Source organism: Chelonia mydas, chromosome 6, assembly GCF_015237465.2.
Source record: "Chelonia mydas isolate rCheMyd1 chromosome 6, rCheMyd1.pri.v2, whole genome shotgun sequence".
Lineage (NCBI taxonomy): Eukaryota > Metazoa > Chordata > Testudines > Cheloniidae > Chelonia > Chelonia mydas.
The window spans coordinates 53,318,356-53,337,191 of NC_051246.2; the positions used below are offsets into that span (position 1 = coordinate 53,318,356).

At 40.5% G+C, this 18,836-nt stretch overlaps 1 protein-coding gene across 17 annotated transcripts in view; it reads left to right on the top strand.

The window, feature by feature from the left end:
- The window catches only part of CD44 (CD44 molecule (Indian blood group)), a 100,909-nt gene that overhangs the window by 31,342 nt on the left and 50,731 nt on the right, over positions 1-18,836 (top strand). For all 17 annotated transcript variants that reach the window (XM_037900049.2, XM_043549491.1, XM_043549493.1 and 14 more), the window contains 5 exons: positions 3,102-3,267; positions 7,699-7,835; positions 9,271-9,342; positions 10,043-10,282; positions 12,367-12,492. In XM_037900049.2, the coding sequence (XP_037755977.1) occupies positions 3,102-3,267; positions 7,699-7,835; positions 9,271-9,342; positions 10,043-10,282; positions 12,367-12,492 (741 nt within the window). The remainder of the gene's footprint in view (positions 1-3,101; positions 3,268-7,698; positions 7,836-9,270; positions 9,343-10,042; positions 10,283-12,366; positions 12,493-18,836) is intronic.

The window sequence follows — 18,836 nt, forward strand, 5'->3', positions numbered from 1 at the left end:
AAATATTCCATGTGGTTTACAACAGTGGTGATTATGCAGTACCCTTTGATTACTATCATTTATTTTGATGTGTGTGTTTATAGAATAACATCGGCTGTCTAGCTCATGGCAAAAGCCAATATAGCCAGAAGAGGTTCTATACAAATGTTTAGGGCTTGCATTCTGGATCTCATAGGGGAGAGATTATTATGTGGTACCTTTTAGTTTTGTAGGCACCAGAGAGAAACAACATTGCAATGTGTGCAGGAGATTGGATCTGTTTTCTCCCTATGCATGTTGGAACTCCCACTAATGTTCATATGAATCATGCCCTGCACTTCACTGGGAAGAATAAACTGAGTTTTTGCATGATCTGGGATTGTCATTTTAGTCTGGGGCTGCAGTCAAGTTTCCTCTTGAAGGAAGGGTGGGGTCGGAGCTGAGTTAATTATTTTTTGCTTTGAAGTATATCAAGTCTTTCCCCACCTTCCAGAGCTGTTATTTTTTTCCACACTGTCAAAAAAGCAGTTCATTGTGTATGTTTGCTTTCTTCTTCCCCTCGCTCCTTTTGTTGTTGTCTGTGGGTATTCTTCGGATCATACAATCTTTTCCGCACTTTACCATCCATACCTCGAAGCCTCTAACTTGCCAAGCCGAAGAGGAATGGAGAGGTGTTCTCTCTGGAGCATTTCTAGTTTTACGCCTTTCGCCATCTGATGCAGTCTCTACAGCACAATTTGAGGCACTCTCCTCCCTTAGGAGCTGAATGTGCTACTTGTTCAGTGTTCCCAGGCCAGAGGAATGATCAAGGCTTTTAGAAACGGATATCTAAAGTTAGGGTCCTAAATCCATATTTAGGGACCTAAATAAGTGTCCTCATTTTCAAAAGTCCTACAGTACCTCTGAAGCCAGTGGGAAGTCAATAGTAGGGGAGACTGAGTGCCCACAGGAGAGATTTATGTTTGTTTGAATTTTTTTATTTTTGTTGTTTATTGTGCCATTAGGCTTTCAGACATTTAGATCAAATTCAGAGGTGAGTCTAAGAGTCTCATGTGCCTACATGAGAAAGTTAGTGTGCAGCACGCTAAATTGTGAATTTTAAGTGCACTAGCTACTCCACACTAAGTCCCCGTGTGGACACTCTCGCTGTGCATTAAAGGGATGTCTATACTTGGAGCTGGGGTTGTGATTCCCAGATCATGTAGACACACTCACTCTAGCTCCAACTGAGACAGTGCGCTAAAAATAGTAGCGTATTCACAGTGGCATGGGCAATGACAAGTGGCGGTGCTGGCTAGCCGCCCTGAATAGAAACCCGCCTGGACCACCTGGATACGTATTCAGGGCAGCTAGCCTCTGCCAACGTTACCCCTGCATGAGACACTGTAACCACACTACTATTTTTAGCATGTTAACTCGATGTGAGCTAGTGCGGATATGTATACATGCTCTGGGAATCATACCCCAGCTCCAAGTGTAGACATAGCCTAGGAGTGCTTTTGAGCTTAACACATCGCCAAAGTTCATTAACTAAACTGCACAACGGTACTCTTAGTGAGCAGTGAGAGGGTCCACATGGGGAGCTAGTAAGGAGTCGCTAGGCTTACACTGGCTATTGCAGCCTTTTTCCTGTCTAGACAAGCCCTAAATGACCCTCCCTTCAGACTAGGTTGATATAACTTAAGTGCTGAGAATCTGGAAGAAGACTTACATTGCACCAGAAAGAAAAGGAGGACTTGTGGCACCTTAGCGACTAACCAATTTATTTGAGCATGAGCTTTCGTGAGCTACAGCTCACTTCATCGGATGCATACTGTGGAACTCACTCCTGACTTTGGCCCATTTGAGTTGTCACATAACAGTGGCACCTAGATTTTTCAATAATACATAATTGTTGTTGATAAAATTACTTAGTTCTAGCGAAATATAGTGCTTTTCATGGGCAAAGCAGTTTATGATATTATTAAATTTTTAACATCCAGCATTCTTTACAATATTAGTTACATTGTTGTGTTGTATGCTGACATTGATATAGTGGTTCACAGTAGAAAACCACAGAGATGTTGACCATATCTCTGAAACCAATGTCCATAATGTGCTTCCAAATGAAAGTGAGTTAGGTGTATTCCAACCATTCCTAGCTGGCTGTATGGTTCCTTAGAGCTTGCCTGCGAGGGTATATTTAGCAGCTCAGCACTTTTATAGTTAGAAATACTGTTGCACACTGCTTACTTGCTGTCTACATCAGCTGTGGCATATGATATCAAACTAGTCTAACTAGTCTGCCCTGACCTAATAGATGCCAAAAGGAACCTATTCCTTGTGCTGATGCTAAAATAGTTTCAGATGTTAGTTCTGCTTTGATGTATGTTTTCATGAAAAATGTTAAACCCTGCAACAAACAGAATGAGGTCATTTAATACAGGGACTGTATATTTCAGAAATGGTTAGATTATAACCATTTTCACCTTTTCTTGTTTATTCCCTTTATGAATGAGGTACTTAGATGGACCTGGATGGTTGGACACTATTTCCTTAGATATAGGACTATGGCTGCAAAGACTCAAACAGTGTACTTTCTATATACTTTATACCAATGTCAGTGGAGCACCACTTATTTATGTGAATCTGGCACACATTGTATAAAAACTAGGGAAATCTGCAAGACTGCAGTTTTGAATGTGGTACGTATTTATTAACAGGTTATTTGCTAACTACAGCAGTTTGGAAAATTTCATTGACAAATGTTTACAGTGAAGCCAAAACTTTTCCAGACAGATGTGTTTCTAAAATATCTTGGCAGTCTGTCCCATTAGATTTTCTGCACCAAATTGTTGTTGTTGTTGATGATGGGTTTTTTTTGCATGTTCCCAAAAGCGCTAGGCACTTCACAGAAACACTGTGCTACTGTTCTTGGACATTAATGTGATGTCTGAGCAAAAAGGATCTGAGTGTAGTTTAGAAAACCAGATTTATTGTGCAAGCCTTCTCCCCTAATGAACTGGCGGATGTTGATGGTTCTCTGTAACTTCATCGTACTTGGAAATGAAATCTTGCTAGTGTTTCAGTGAAACAGCATGTATTATCATTGTAATAATTTCTGGGTTTTTTTCAATCAACAGAATTTAATATAAGTTGCAGATATGCAGGGGTTTTCCATGTTGAGAAAAATCGTCGCTACAATCTCACACGAAGTGAGGCAGTTGAACTCTGCAGAGCTCTCAATAGTACCCTGCCAACAATGGAACAGATGAAGAAAGCTCATGAATTAGGATTTGAAACTTGCAGGTAAGGAAATTCTAAAGAAGATAATATATAGTGAATATGTATAGCTATCTGTCTGTCCCTCTGTGACGATGTGGTGTGCCAACTGCAATTACTTTTAAATAGCTATTAATTAGGTGGTCTATGAGTAGAAAAGGGTAACTGAATTGTAGTTGTAAATGAAGTATCATAATCAAGCAGGTGTATTTCTAGTGGGATCCTGCAGGGATTGGCTGTTGGCCCTACACTAATTAATTTTTTTCAATGTCCTGGAAGAAAACGTAAAATCATTATTGATAAAATTTGCAGATGACACAAGGATTTGGGAAGTAGTAAATAATGAAGTGGGCAAGTCCTTGATTCAGAGTGATATGGATTACTTGGTAAGCTGGGTGCAAGCAAACAATACGTGTTTCAATACAGCCAAATGTAAAGTCCTACATCTAGAAATAAAGAAAGCAGGCCATACTTATAGGATGGGGAACTCTGTTTTGGGAAGCAGTGGATCATAGTGGATAATCAGTTGAACATGATCTCCAAGTGTGGCACTGTGGTGAAAAGGGCTAATGTGATCCTTGGACATATAAAGGGGTGAGATATTGAGTAATAAATGATATTACCTCTGTATTTGACACTGGTGTGACTGCAACTGGAATACACTGTCCAGTTCTGATGTGGACAATTCAAGAAGGATGTTGAAGAATTGGAGAGTGTTCAGTGAAAAATTGCATGAATGATTAAAGGATTGGAAAACATGCCTTACAGTGATAGACACTAGGAACTCGATCTATTTAGCTTATCGTGAGAAGGATAAGGGGTGAATTGATTAGTCTATAAGTACCTACATGGGGAACAAATATTTGATAATACAGGACTCTTCAGTCTAGCAGACAAAGATATAACAAGAGGAAATGGCTGGATGTTGAATCTAGACAAATTCAGATGGGAAATAAGGTACAAGGTTTTAACACTGAAGGTAATTAACCATTGGGACAATGGATGAACAGTTGTGGTGGATTCTCCATCACTGGAAATTTAAAAATCAAGATTGGATGCCTTTCTAAAACATATGCTCTAGTTCAAACAGGAATTAATTCAGGGAAGTCCTATGTATGGTCTGTGTTATGCAGGAGGACTGACTAGCTGAACACAGTTGTTCTTCCTGGCCATATAATCTATGACTCTATGAATTATCCAGGTTATCCCAAACATGCAGCTGTAGAAAGGAGACAAGATTCAAGTGCAGCAGGCGCAGAGGGGATTCATTGTCAAGCAGTATAGACTCATAGCAATAAAACTCTTATTTAAGTCAAATGGATCAACTAACTTCAGTGGGATTTCAAGTTTAGTAGGAAGTGAGTAGGGATTTCAGGATTCATCCTGGAGTTTATTGGGGTAGAAAGCTCAGTGGGCATCTCTTCAACTCTTTAAATTTTGCCAGCTTGTACTTTTTATCAGTCCTCTAAAGAGAGTCCTAATATTTACCACCAGAAAAATTAAACCAAATGACACTGTTTAAAGTTATTATATGCAAAGGTGGAATTGTCTGTTGTAAATTTGACTCAAGGCTGTTTTGTTTTTCAAAAACCAGTCTGAGAACACTTCAATCTCTTTGGTCACTCGATTACAGACCTAAAAGTGGCAATTCTTCAACAAAAAAACTTCAGAAACAGACTCCAATGAGAGACTGCTGAATTGGAATTAATTTGCAAACTGGATATAATTAACTTAGGCTTCAATAAAGACTGGGAGTGGATGTGTCATTACACAAAGTAAAACTATTTCCCCCTGTTTATTCCCACCCCCCCCCACCCCCCCCTCCCCGCCGGTTCTTGTCAACTACTGGAAATGGCCCACCTTGATTATCACTACAAAAGTTACCCCGCCCCCCCCTCCTGCTGGTAATAGCTCACCTTTCCTGATCACTCTTGTCAAAGTCTGTATGGTAACACCCATTGTTTCATGTTCTCTGTGTATATAAATCTCCTCACTGTATTTTCCACTGAATGCATCCGATGAAGTGAGCTGTAGCTCACGAAAGCTTATGCTCAAATAAATTGGTTAGTCTCTAAGGTGCCATAAGTCCTCCTTTTCTTTTTGCGGATACAGACTAACTCGGCTGCTACTCTGAAACTTGTTTTTCTCAGTCTTTTAACTGTTTTAATTTCCTTCCCTTTGCATTAGTCTGCAAATTCATGAGAAATCGGTAAAACTGCTTTCATGTTAGTGTAGTATCGGCAAAATCATATCTATGGAAAGTGATTAGTTTAATTAGTATCAAAGTAATTAAATTAGTTCATGTTTGTGCAGTGCTTTGAAAATGTTTAGTGCGATGCTGTATAAATGTCACGCACTGCTACTATTAATTGCAAATGCGTGGGCAGATAATCTTTAAAGATCTCCTGCAGCCCTAGTTGCCCTTACACCAGGACTGTGCCCTGTGCTCATTCACTGGTATAAATCAGAATAGTATGTTTGCCTCTGCAGTGGGAGAATGATGCTCACCATATTCCCAGGGAATATCAGGCAAAAATTCCCGATGGCGAGCGTTACATAACAGTCTCCCAAGTGAAGTTGAGGGATGATTTAAAATGCTGCCAAATGGAAGTCTAGACTGGGACAGTCCTGCAGTGGTGGGGAAAGTATTGAAAGACCAAATAGGCATTTTCTATCTCTAACTTTTGAGTCTCATGCACTGGATAGAGTCTCTTATAGGTAAGATGAGAAGAAAATGGAAAAGAACTTAAAGGGTAAAAGAAATAGAGGGAACTATTTTTCACATTGGAGGAGAGCTGTGGTTTTGCTTTCACTGCACTTTCTCCCCTTATCCATGAACCTAGAAGAGGACAGATATGGAATTTGAGATATTTTTTAATAATTTGTTGGTGCTGTGTATTTGTATTCCTCTGGCACAGTACCATAAATCCAACTGTATGGGCTTGAGTGGGAGACAAAAAGAAGAACTAGTACGTTATATATAATAGTCAAAGCACACAAGGAGTAGAGAGTGCATATGAGTGAGTCAGCAGGCCATAAAACAAGAAAGATTTTTATTATAACACCGCCAATATGATAGTCTTAGCAATAGGATATAGGATCTAGGACTAATAAAAAATAGGGCTGTGCCAGTGAAGTAATCTATTGTTCCACCCATATTAGAGATTTAGAATCGCAAATATCATTGCCATGATTTGATCCAGGTGGACGTGAATCATGGATGTGGACTGAAACAGGGCTTGGGGAACCACAACTGAGACAGAGTCCAAGCAGCTAACATACCATGCCTGCCCCTCCCTGACAAGTAGCAGCTCTTAAAACAATCCCCAAACCCTAGGGCTTTTTAACATTTAATCACCACTCTCATCTAAATAGATTTCAGGGAAACCAGTACCTTCACAGGAATTAGTCATTTGATATGAGATTGCAAAATAGTAATAACTTGTTACATAATTTTGTTAACCACAAGCTCACTTGAAATTTCAGCCTGATTTATGTGCCCCATACTCAAATAGCAGCATTATTTGTAACACATACTATCCAGGGGGATATTAAGTATTTTAGCTAACATTCTGTAGGTGAAATATTACTACATTTGAACACTTTATTAAAGTTTTGCACTTCGCAGAGACTGGCATGTTATCAATCATCGCTGCACATCTTTGCTCATGATCTCCATCCATTCTTCAGATTTGTGGCATGCAATTCCAGTGCAAAATGGTACTGTGCAATTTATTAGGCTAGAAGTAGTGAAAATGTAGCTCAATGAAAGAAAATCAGAGCCTTGATCCTCTGTGTTTTATAATACACAACCCAATTGAACGAGAAGTGTTTACCCTTTTTATCCTTCATTTTCATTGCATCCCCATGCAGACCAGTTGTCTTATCTAATAATTCACACTGCATTGCAATGGTTATTAGTTCAGAGATTACATGCAGAATGATTTTGGAGGTGGTTGCTGGTGATGTTAATGTGGATGTAAAAAAGGAGTAATCTCCATGACCAGATTTGGGATTATTCTTATTTCATGATGTGAAATGCTCTGTCTCCTATTTGGCCTATTTGGTGGCATTGAAAGTCCTGAGGAAAGTATCTGTTGTATGCTGTGATACATAACATGGTGTTTGTCCGCCACCGCACATGGGGGTCAGATCTGGTGGTGGACATGCCCAGCCAGAGTCAGGAAACAAGCAGGGGAGCAGGGCCAGAGCAAGGAGGAACAAGGCTGGCACAGGAGCGATTGCAGCTGTGGGCACAAGCTGTTGAGCAGCCAGCGATCTTCTGGTGTAGCTGGGTTTAAGAACATGCCCCCTGGTTCCCCTCAGCTAGTCAGGCAGGTTGATCAATCAGCCAGTTCTGCTTTAGTTGTGGTCATTAGTCAGCCTGGAGACCGAGCTAGCAGGCTCAGCTGCACGCCTTCATTCCTGACAGTGTTGTTCACTCTGTATTTTTCACAGGTATGGTTACATAGAAGACAAGATTGTAATCCCACGAATCAAGCCATATTTTCTTTGTGCAGCAAATAACACTGGAATTTACATACTCACTTCAAATATAACAGACCGGTATGACACATATTGTTATAATGCATCAGGTAGGTATTTGCTGTACTGTGTAAGTGAGAATTAAGATATTTAACAATAACATATGCTCTCTCTCCTTTAGATTACTCGAACCAGAGCTTCCATATTAAATTGTATGTGTATTGTGGTCTTGTTTTCACATTTGAAGATAGAACACATTTTGCCAGTCACTGGAGCTGCACCTGCTGATGCTATCAGTGACTTTGACCCATTGTATTTTGAACTAAAAAAATGTCTGAGTTCATATTTAACTTATGATTCTAATCTCAAGAATTGTCATTTTAGTAGGGAAGTGCCACAAGTATGGATCCAAAGAACACAGAATTGTTGAATGTGATGATTTCCACTCCTCACATTCTTTTACTCACATGTTTTTAGAGCTAATAATAGTGAAGTTTACAAGCGCTGAAAGATCAGGGACCCTGAAGACTCTTAGCTTGCTTTCTCCGCTTGCAGGAGGCCTCTGGCAAGCACAAATTCAGGTGTTGCTTAGCTACATTAGTATTGTAGGTTCAAAGGCAGGCCACTTCTTTTGTGGAATTCTTCCATTATATGGAGTTACAGTTCTTAATAATAATTTTAAATGTTTCTGATTTTGTTTATTTTTCTATGCCACATGAGGACCCCTGCAAAATTAAAATTTTCAGAGTCAAATTGTCAGGGAGCCGTGGATAATTTTGCTCAGTGTTTGTGCTGCAATAACTGGGCACAGGAAATGTGTGAAGAATAAGAGACTGGCTTGATTGAGTTGCCTAGATTTTGTTAAATTAATTGGTCATATTCAGAGCTGGTATAGATAGAGGCAACCCCACAAAAATCCTTAGGCCAAATTCAATGGTGATGTAAATAGAGGTGACATTTTGAAATTACAATTTGCTTTGACATAGAAATCTGAAGCTTTATTCCACTCTCTGGAACTCAAGGGGCTTAATCCTGGGTTGGGGTAGAGAGAGGCAAAGGGCTCTGAGCTACCAGCTCTGATACTGGAGCTGTCGGAGGGAGTCAAACTGGACCATAGAGGAGTTCTAATTTATATTGATTGGAATGATCCCTAAAGGACTGTTCCGCCAGCCCAGGATTAGCTTTGTATTCCGTAATAGATTTCCAATGTTGCCTAAGTGCTCTACCCCGGAATGCCCTCAGTACAGAGGAATCATACAGTCCGTCCCTTTGGCAAAATGGGGACTTGTCCTGGGTTGAGGATCTGACTCAAATTGAGAACACTGAGAGTAATTTTGTGAAATTTGATTAAAATACACCAATTTTGTCCCTTTAAAAATGTTTATAAAATTCTTAGTTTTCTAAAAGCCACTTTCAGACGAGACCCCAAGAAACTTTTCTAAGAAGTTGTTGATAACACTATGAATCTAATAAATAGGGCAGAAAAGAGTGAATTTTTCTCACCACCTTTTGTCAAATTAACTAATTATTTTCTTCTCCTTTCAGAAACTAGGGATATGGCATGTGAACCAATCACAAAACTAAATGATTCTTGGCATGATAATCAAAGCCGAATAGGTAATGTATTGCATAAGTGAATGATTTAGCATTGATTCCATTTTCAGCTACCAGGTTTCTCTTCTGTATGTGAGTAATGCAAATGTTCAATATCATGCTAAACATAAGAGAAGCAAGTCCAGAGATGGTAATATACTGAAAGTGAAGCAATCAGACCTCCATCTGCCACCTAGAATTAGGCTATATGTGACAGCATTTATCTTGAGGTGGTTCTAGCCTAGTAAATTTTCCATATTGACACTAGATTGTTTTTGATAAATAGAGGACTGATGTTGCTTCTTTGATGAGAGAGCCTTGTTGAAGCCTTCTATGTCCTACAGTTATTATGTACCTTCCACCTCATGCCAAAGCCTGCTAGCCAGGCAAGGAACTAGGGATGGAACTGGGCTCTCAGGATGAAATCCTGGCCTCATTGGAGTCAATGGGAGCTTTATCCTTGACTTCAGTGGTACCAGGATTTCACCCTGAAAGTTAATCCAGACTTTGGCCCACGTACCAGACTGGGCCCATTATGATGATGCATACACAAATTAGAACTACAATAGATAGATCAGTGAAGGATAAAACAGACAGACAGAAAACAAATTGGTTGATATCAGGTCTGACTATAACTGTGGCCATAGCCCTTTAGCCTCGCCCCACAACTCCAACATTCATGATGCCTCAGATATTTCAGTTGATCTCTTTCTCCTTCCAACAGTCATAGATAATGCGGATGGCTCACGTTACGCTGATGGTGTGAAACAGCCTGACCCAACTCCAGTTACAGATGATAATCATGTGGGTAGTGGTTCAACACATGACGGAGATACAACAAACCCCACCATCATCAGAATTCACACGTCTGGTGCCCCATATTATGAAGATATAACCCCAGATGCACTGTCAACAGATTATTCTTCTGTGTCGGGCAGAAAGGAATATCATTCCACAAGTACCAGTAAGAATAATGGATTATATACTATTGTAGCTTAACTTGTCCTCTTAAAATAACTGTATGAAAACATTGCACTGTGATTCAATTCTTAGAATGCTAAGGGGCATCACTGGTGGACACAGTGTGTCTTAGGGCATCAAAATCTGCAACGGCTTTGTAACCACGATAGCCATGGAAAAGAGAGAGCACAATCTCTGCCCCATATTCCTGGTGCTCTTGAGAAAGAATTGGATGGAAAAAAGTTGTGTGTCTTTGTGATCATAGAAACTTTTCACTTTCCAGAGACATTTCATAATAACATGAGAGTGTAAAGCAATCACAAACCAAAAAAGTTCTGGTTTTCTTCCTCCAGGAATAATTTCACAGTATGTGTGATGATAGATCTTTCTAAGAGCCTGGTGTTGCGCCTACTGCAATCAATGGGAATATGATGGTTGATTTCACTGGCAGAAGGATCAGGCTCAATGAAATCTAGCAAAACATTATTTCTATAACAAAGAAATATCACAGGTGCAAGGGATGAACATAATTAAGTATTTTACCAGAAGAATCTGGAAAAGTAAGTGCAGAAAGATAGGATTTCAGTACCTAGAGATCAAGTTGGAATAGTCTTACCTGTTCTCCAGTATGATCATATTTGTGGAGTCCATATTAAATAATACATGAAGAAGAGATTTACAGTACAAATGCAGTTGAATCCCTTCTTTGCAAACCGTATGTTGTAAACTATATTTGATAAGCATATCACAATATGCAAAAAAAGTAAAAATGTTGGTGCTGTCAGCCTTCCGTTTATGGTTTTTCTTTTTCCAGGAGATAGGGAAGGGCTTTCTGTATAGACCAAAAACCATATTCTGCCCTGAGCTACATCCGGGAAGCCCTAGAGGAGACAAAATTGGGTCTGGGTTAACCATGGAGTTGTATAGGTGTGACCTAGGGCAAAATTTGTGTAGGTGAATAGAAGAGAATTAAATTGTTTCATTTTCTTGGTTTTCTTTTTCTTTTGACTTCAGGGCACGTGTGGTAGAAGGTTTTCTGTTTAATCTCTTTATGTTGATGGTTAAGTACCTATTAGCTTTCATATTTGTAAGCACTTACATGGCCCACATCCTCAGAGTACGTGCGGGTCTCACAAATATTAATAAATTTACCCTCACAAATTGGGAAGTGCTGTATGATCTCCATTTTAGAGAAGGGGAACTGAGATACAGGGAAACTAAGTGACTTGCCCAAGATCCCACAGGAAGTGTGGATTAAGCCTAGGTTTCCTTAGTCCTGTTTCAGCAACTTAACCACAAGATCAGCCATCCTTCCTCTGTAGCAGAGAGCATTCCTCTGGGCTATAAACACAAGGTTTTATTTAACTGTTCACTAACCATTTACAAGTAGAGGGTACCAAGAGATCATGCCATTGTCCTACCCATGGATGTTTAGTTAAAATGTTTAGTTAATTGTTTTTTGACTGGAAGTGTTAGCAGAGGATAAATTTGATTTGCTGGTGGTACTGTACTTGTGGGACTTTGGGCCTGCTTCTCCACATGGCTTACCAGTGACATCAAAATACTATGGCAGGGTAATGGGAATTAATGTTGGAACAAAACTCTTCTCAAATTTCATGAATTGTCTTTCCAAGAGGAAATTCTCCTCTTTTCTGCTTACAACTGTAGTCTTTGCCTGGACCAAAGCTCATAATATGTAAAGATAATGGCAGCATTACAAACAGCCTCAAGCACTTTTGTGGGTTCCAGATCCAGAGTTGCCATAGCTACAAGAACATAAATCCAGGCTTCGGTGAGCAAGTTGTTGTCTTTGCCACCTTAGCTGCCATGCTCATTATCATTGGGCTGCTGCAAATTCACACTCCCGTGAACAATCAGTGTTAGTGATTAGATACCAAGATTAGAAAATCAATTATATTTAATGACGAACTAAACAAAGACCCCAGTCTCCTCTCCTTTTATCCTTCCACTGGACCAACAAATGAAAGAACTAGGCTTCCTATAGTGTGAAAGCGCTAACAATGAGAACAGCAGGAGTGGTGGCTCAGCAAATGAAAAGTTACAGTTGATTCACCCTTCATCACACAGATGATATTGCAATACCTTTCGATGACAAGCCGGGTGAAGATTCAACCATGATGTCACTGATAACTGATGGTGTTCCTGGAAAAGACAGTGATCATCCTAGCAAAGGACAGCATCCCACAAGTACTAGTAAGGCTAATGAATTGTAATAACTTTGCCAACTGCAGACTGTATTTAACCTACTCTCTTATTCTGGCAGGATAATATGGTAAGTAGCCAAGTACTTATCTTCAGCATTGGAACAACATTTCAGAACAGAGCTTTCTGGGATAGTTAAATCAGAAATGAGATCTACGGCAGTCACTGGTGATCAGAAGGGACAAGTGGAGACGAGGGTTGCCTTGTAACCTGCGTTTAAAGTTAAGAAGTGATTCGTGGACTCTTTGGTGCATATCTCTCATGGTCCATTTCATCACACGTATTCACCCTATACTAAGCAACATAATTTAATTTGTTTTGGGCTACAGGTACCTCTGTGCATCATCACTTGCAGACACTGTATATGAGAATTAGAAGTGCAATTTCTGCCCCTTTATGCAGCATATGTGTGCTTTGATACTTGATTCATCAGTGTGTGGTTTTAACTCATTCATGGCTGTGAAGTAGGCAGCACAGATCAAAATCCTGACTTAACTCACTAAGGAGGTACTTTGAGGGAGTGACAGAGTTAAGGTTGGAGATGCCATCCTGCTTGTGCACTGCATATAGGAATAGATTGTATTTCCAAGTGCTTGTTGTCATTTGCAGCATGACCACAGTGGTACTGTGCTTACCAGGCTTCTTGGGCTTTGGGATACTTGAAGAGACATTAGGTGGTGACCTTTCCTCTAGTATTCAAAAGAACTCTAGCACTGTTTCCTGCCCTCTTCCTGAATAACTGTGCTAAGGTGTGTAAAAAGCAACTCCCTGTGATATCTTCCTCCAGCATCCAGTGCACCTGTGCACCATGGGGTAGGATCTTATGAATAGTGGGACAGCAACATTAAGTAAAATCAACTTAATTTTTTAAAAATGGGTCTTTAAATATATTTGATGGAATTCTTCATTTTAAAGTTTTGGGATTTTTCTTTTGTGTTAAGAAAGTTAGGAACCATTAGGAAAGGGATGCCATAATGCCACTATATAAAGCCATGGTACGCCCACATCTTGAATACTGCATGCAGTTTTGGTTGCCCCTTCTCAAAAAAGATATATTAGAATGGGAAAAGGCACAGAGAAGGGTAACAGAAATGATTAGAGGTATGGAATAGCTTCTGTTTGAGGAGAGATTAAATGGACTGGGACTGTTCAGCTTGGAAAAGAGATGACTCAGGGGGGATATGACAGAGGTCTATAAAATCAAAAAAGGTGTGGAGAAAGTGAATAGGGAGTGTTATTTACCCCTTCACATAATACAAGAACCCAATGAAATTAAAGGCAGCAGGTTTAAAACCAACAAAAGGAAGTACTACTTCACAGAACGCATGGTCAAACCTATATAGGGTGACCAGACGTCCTGATAAACTTGGGACTGTCCCAATATTTAACTCTTTGTCCTACGTCCCGACCAATGTACGATTGGGATGCCATTTGTCCCAATATTGTAGGGTTGCCAGGCATCCGGTTGGTGCAGGGATGGCAGGCTCCCTACCTGGCTCTGCGCAGCTCCCCGGAAGCGGCAACATCTCCCTCTGGCTCCTAGTTAGAGGGAAGGCCTGGGGGGCTCTGGATGCTGCCCCCACCATGAGCACAGGCTCTGTAACTCCCATTGGCCAGGAACTGTGGCCAATCGGAGCTGTGGGGGTGGTACCTGCAGACGGAGGCAACAGTAGCGCATGGAGCTGCCTGGCCTTGCCTCCGCCTAGGACCCAGAGGGAGATGTCGCCACTTCCGGGGAGCCACCCGAGGTAAGCCCATCTGGATCCTGCACCCCCTCCCGCCGGGGGCTGGAGCTGGGGCTGTGCACTCCTGACACGGGGCTGGAGCTGCTCGGGCCAGCCGGCCTGGGGTTCCTCTGGTGCTGGGGGTTGGGTGGTTTGGGGTTCCAGCCACAGAGAAGGTAGGGGAGCTCAGGGCTCCTGCTGCGGGAGGCGGGACCTTGTGTAGGCAGGGGCAGGGCCATGGGGGTAGCCTTCCCGAAGTGGGGGAGTCCACCCACCACCCATGCCCACCCATGTGTCCCGATATTTTATTCTTGCGATCTAGTCACCCTAAAGCTCTGGAACTCATTGCCAGGAGATGCTCTGAATGCCAGAAGTATACGTGGGTTCAGAAAAGAATAAATTCATGGAGGGTAGGTCCATCAATGGCTATTAGCCAAGATGGTCAGGGATGCAACCCCATGCTCTGGGTGTTCATAAATGTCTGACTGCCAGATGCTGGGACTGGATGACTTGATAATTGGGGATGGATCATTCGATAATTGGCCTGTGCTGTTCATTCCCTCTGAAGCATCTGACATTGGCCACTGTCAGAAGACAGGATGCTGGGCTTAATGGACCATTGGTCTGACCAAGTGTGGCCATTTGTATTGTCTTATGTGTCATTGGAAGGACTTAGATGTTTCTGGAAGGGGAAATGAATGCAGTATAGGAGTTTCTTGTTGAAATTCCCAAAGACTTTTTCCACTTGGCTCAACCAGAACACCGTGTCCAGTTCTGGGAGAACACTTTATCCGGTTTTATGGAATAGAAGAAATCAATTCAACTCTGGACTCATCACTAAGGTTTCTTTATTCGCATACAGTTAAACTACACTTCAGTTGATCAAGCTCGAGAGTAGAGGGCGGGTACAGGGTATACCACAAACCCAAGATACATAATCATGAATTAGCTTATCGACATACTTACCCTGAATACTATTTGTTAATACATTGTATCATATATTTTATGATTGATGCACTAATTTTTATAATTGATCCTGGTACAGATCATGAATTGTCCAAGAGCTACAAAGTATGCTAGTAAGCAAAGCTGCAGCTACAAGCTTATCATATGTGACTCGTCTTACAATTTCTTTATCAACTACCTATATATTATTGACAAGGCCACTTGTGAATTTATGCTTTGTACATTGTTAACCTCTGTTTCCTCACCTCTCTTTCTTCATTCCTTCTTGCATTGTTCATGCAAGGCCTACATTTCTAATGGCTTTTTGTGGTAAACACTGGGACTGGGGGAGAAAGAAAATAATAGAATGATTTCTTTCTACCATCTCTTGCTTCACATTGATGCCAATGGAACGTAAGTTTGTACCTAAAGTTAAGCATATGCTTAAGCGCTTTGCTGGACAGAGATAAACGGATGAAGGAGGCCTGATCACCATAGGTATGGCAGATATTTCCCCAGTCACACAGGTAATATAGCAGAGTTAGAAGAATAAGATTCCTTATTGTGGTATTAAAAGCTTTATGAAGATGGGGAGGCTTCTTATGTAAACAAATGTGACCTTCTGCCTGAGAAAATGTGAAAGAGGTTCACACCTTATGGACCTCCTCAGATGGAGACATAAAAGATCAATAATATTCAAAATAAGAAACACGACAGTTAATTTTCTAGTTGTAGGTTTGGATGTGGAGCAAGACTTTCTCTGCAACTTGGCTTCTGGAAACCTTAGTCTTGCTAGAGCCTAGTAGGGAGAAAAACAGTTCCAAAATGGCATAAAATCTTGCCTTGTTTTGCAATTTTGTTGTCTGGTTGTTTCTACTGGGATTTTTTTCTTCTTGGTTTCCTCTTTCTTTGCATGAATAGTTTTGTGCTGTTGCAAAATCTGTGTATAATCTTGGACAGGGGCTTCGTGATGAACGTTTGGTTTTCTTTTCCTTAATTGTTTATGAAATGCATTGACACTCAAGGCTGATGTCTTGCTCGTGTTCTCACACTCCTCCTTCACTGGCATGACAAAGTTTTGGGGTGAAAGTTAGAGTGGAGTGAAGTTTCAATGAAAAAAATGATAAAAAAAATTCAACAATTTTGTGCACATGTGTGTGAAAATATGTTGCTATTTCTTGATCAGTTGTAGTGTGAAAATATTGGCAGGATTGCTTAGTAATATATGGTGATGCAGTAACTCTTCAGGTAAATTTGCTGTGGGGATGCCACTTGTGGATTTTCCTGACAGGAACTATCATCCATTGTTCAACAGCATCTTCTTTAACTGAGAGCAAGGCATTGTGCGAATTATACCAGCAGGGATTTCATTTTACTGCATTACAAACTAGCAAAACCAATTTCAAAATAAATTGTTACATTTATGCTATCTATCTCCCTGAACAATCTTCTCCCAGATAATTCTGTGACATGGGAAAAATGACAGTTACAGAAGAGAAATCTAAGGATTGGCTCCCATTATGTAGTATTCAGATCACGCAGACACTGAGGCTTATTCCATAACCACGATTTAGGGTCCCAGGGCAGGATCTCACTGACTGGTAAGTAAATCACATGGCTTAGGGTAAACAAAATGGGATCAGCTTTATTCCCATTAGGAGTTTAGCCCCAGAGAGAGCCAAAATATAGTTCTTAGGTAGGATGGGAAAATCGTAGCCTAGATATCACAGTAGCTGTATAGATACACGAGAAAGAAAGACCGAGAACATCGCAGGGCTAGCCAACAATACTGCATCAGTTTAGCTAATCTGAAGGCTCAAACCCATATAGTTATATATGGGTAACAAGTTACACTCTAGCTCTTCCAAGTGGATCTTTACAATGCATTTGAAATGGCCTGCCATTATTGCTGCTATTTCCTCGTTTGTTGCTGCAGCTGCTTGCACATTATCACTGGGATGTCCTCCATCAGTTTCACAACCCTGACCTCAGGATGTCGTGAATGAATGGATGAGGGAAAAAACAGTGATAGTGTTGAATAGAGCAGAAGGCTCTGTCTACTGTCCCCTTTCTTTGCCCTTTGCACAAGAGAAAGAAAACGATCTGGTGTAAGAGGAACGAAGAAGTGAACATATTGTGAATAGTGGCTCATTAAATAAAATGTTGATAATTCATCCAGCCATCATCACAGCAGATGAGGACTCCCTACGTGGGGCACATCATGAAAACTCTACTCAAGGTCAAGAAATTCCTGGATTTATTCCTTTGCAGTGGCACTCGACAGATCACAAAGAAGAGCATCCCACCACTGCTATGAAGGGTAATACATTATAATCATTTTATCTAATATACTTCCTGTAAGATCTGTTAAGTAACCAGTGGAAAGGAACCTGGCAGACAACCAGCTTTTCTCCTGCTCACTGAGTTTACCATCTATTCCCAGGTTTTATTTCCCATTGACCAGACTCTGAAAGGAACAAAGCATTCACAGCACTCTACTGAAGACATTCTCCCATCATTTTCTCTCTCCAAGCCCAACTATGCCTTTTGCTGAATCCTTTAGGGAAGTCATACTCTCCCTGTGGATGTGCCAGGGTATCAGGATAGCCAGGCTCTGCAGGTTCAGTGCCTTCACTGATCTCCGAGTTAGAGAATCCATTGATTGCTGCTACTGATTTTTTGCTTCCACTTTAAGTAGACTATTTTGTGCTCTTGTAGCTTCTTCCTTCTTCTTTGTTCATAATATTTCCCACAAAATCATGTCACCGAATAAAAGCAGCTTTTCAAGTGCTGGTATGATGGTAGGCTCTCTTGTATATAAAAGAAACCCCTAAATATCGACTGATTGCTAAGCTAAATAAATCATTGAGGTCTGTTGTTAAAACAAAGAGTAAAGGTGAGAATTATGCTTTGTGTTGGTACTAACTCAGAGGAAAAGTGCAAAGGAAATTAGCATATTACAACAGATGAGACTCATATGACAACGATGCTGCTGCTGAACACTCAGTACAAGAGCCACTAAAACCTAGGCTCTTTCCTGAGTGGGACAACAATGAGAACGATGATTATTAGTGAGGATAGTGATTAATTGTCCATTTATCTCCTATACTTCATTTAAGCCCTATAGATATAGCTTAGTGAAGAGTAGCATTGGGATGCCATTCACAAAATTAACCATATTTGGAAAGATGATATGTGATGGATGATGGCATTTCTGGTGATGCTGTGCCATTGCAAGACCATGACTTTGTGTGGCACTAATTTCAGGAATGGCATTAGCAACATATTGACCCCTATGATCGCTCAGGAATGGGAACAGGGAATGAAAATCCCTGCTCTACACCTGGTTTTCAGGTTTTAAAAAGCATTATATTCAGAGTTCTGTAATTTTTCTGAATTTGCTGGGTCCCCTACTATAGTGCACCATTTACATCATTTAAAAGAAATATATCAAGTAATTATCTCCTCTATGAAATTATGTGTTCCTCACCTGAACTTGAAATGGGAGATGGGGTGTTCACTAGATCTCTACAGATCTTTATATATTTTCTTATATTTTCTTATTGTCTGAGGTTATGGACACCAGATTTAATGAATAATTAGGGCTTATGATTTTAGGATTTCACTGATAAATGCTGATAAAACATGCCCAATGCAATCAATCAA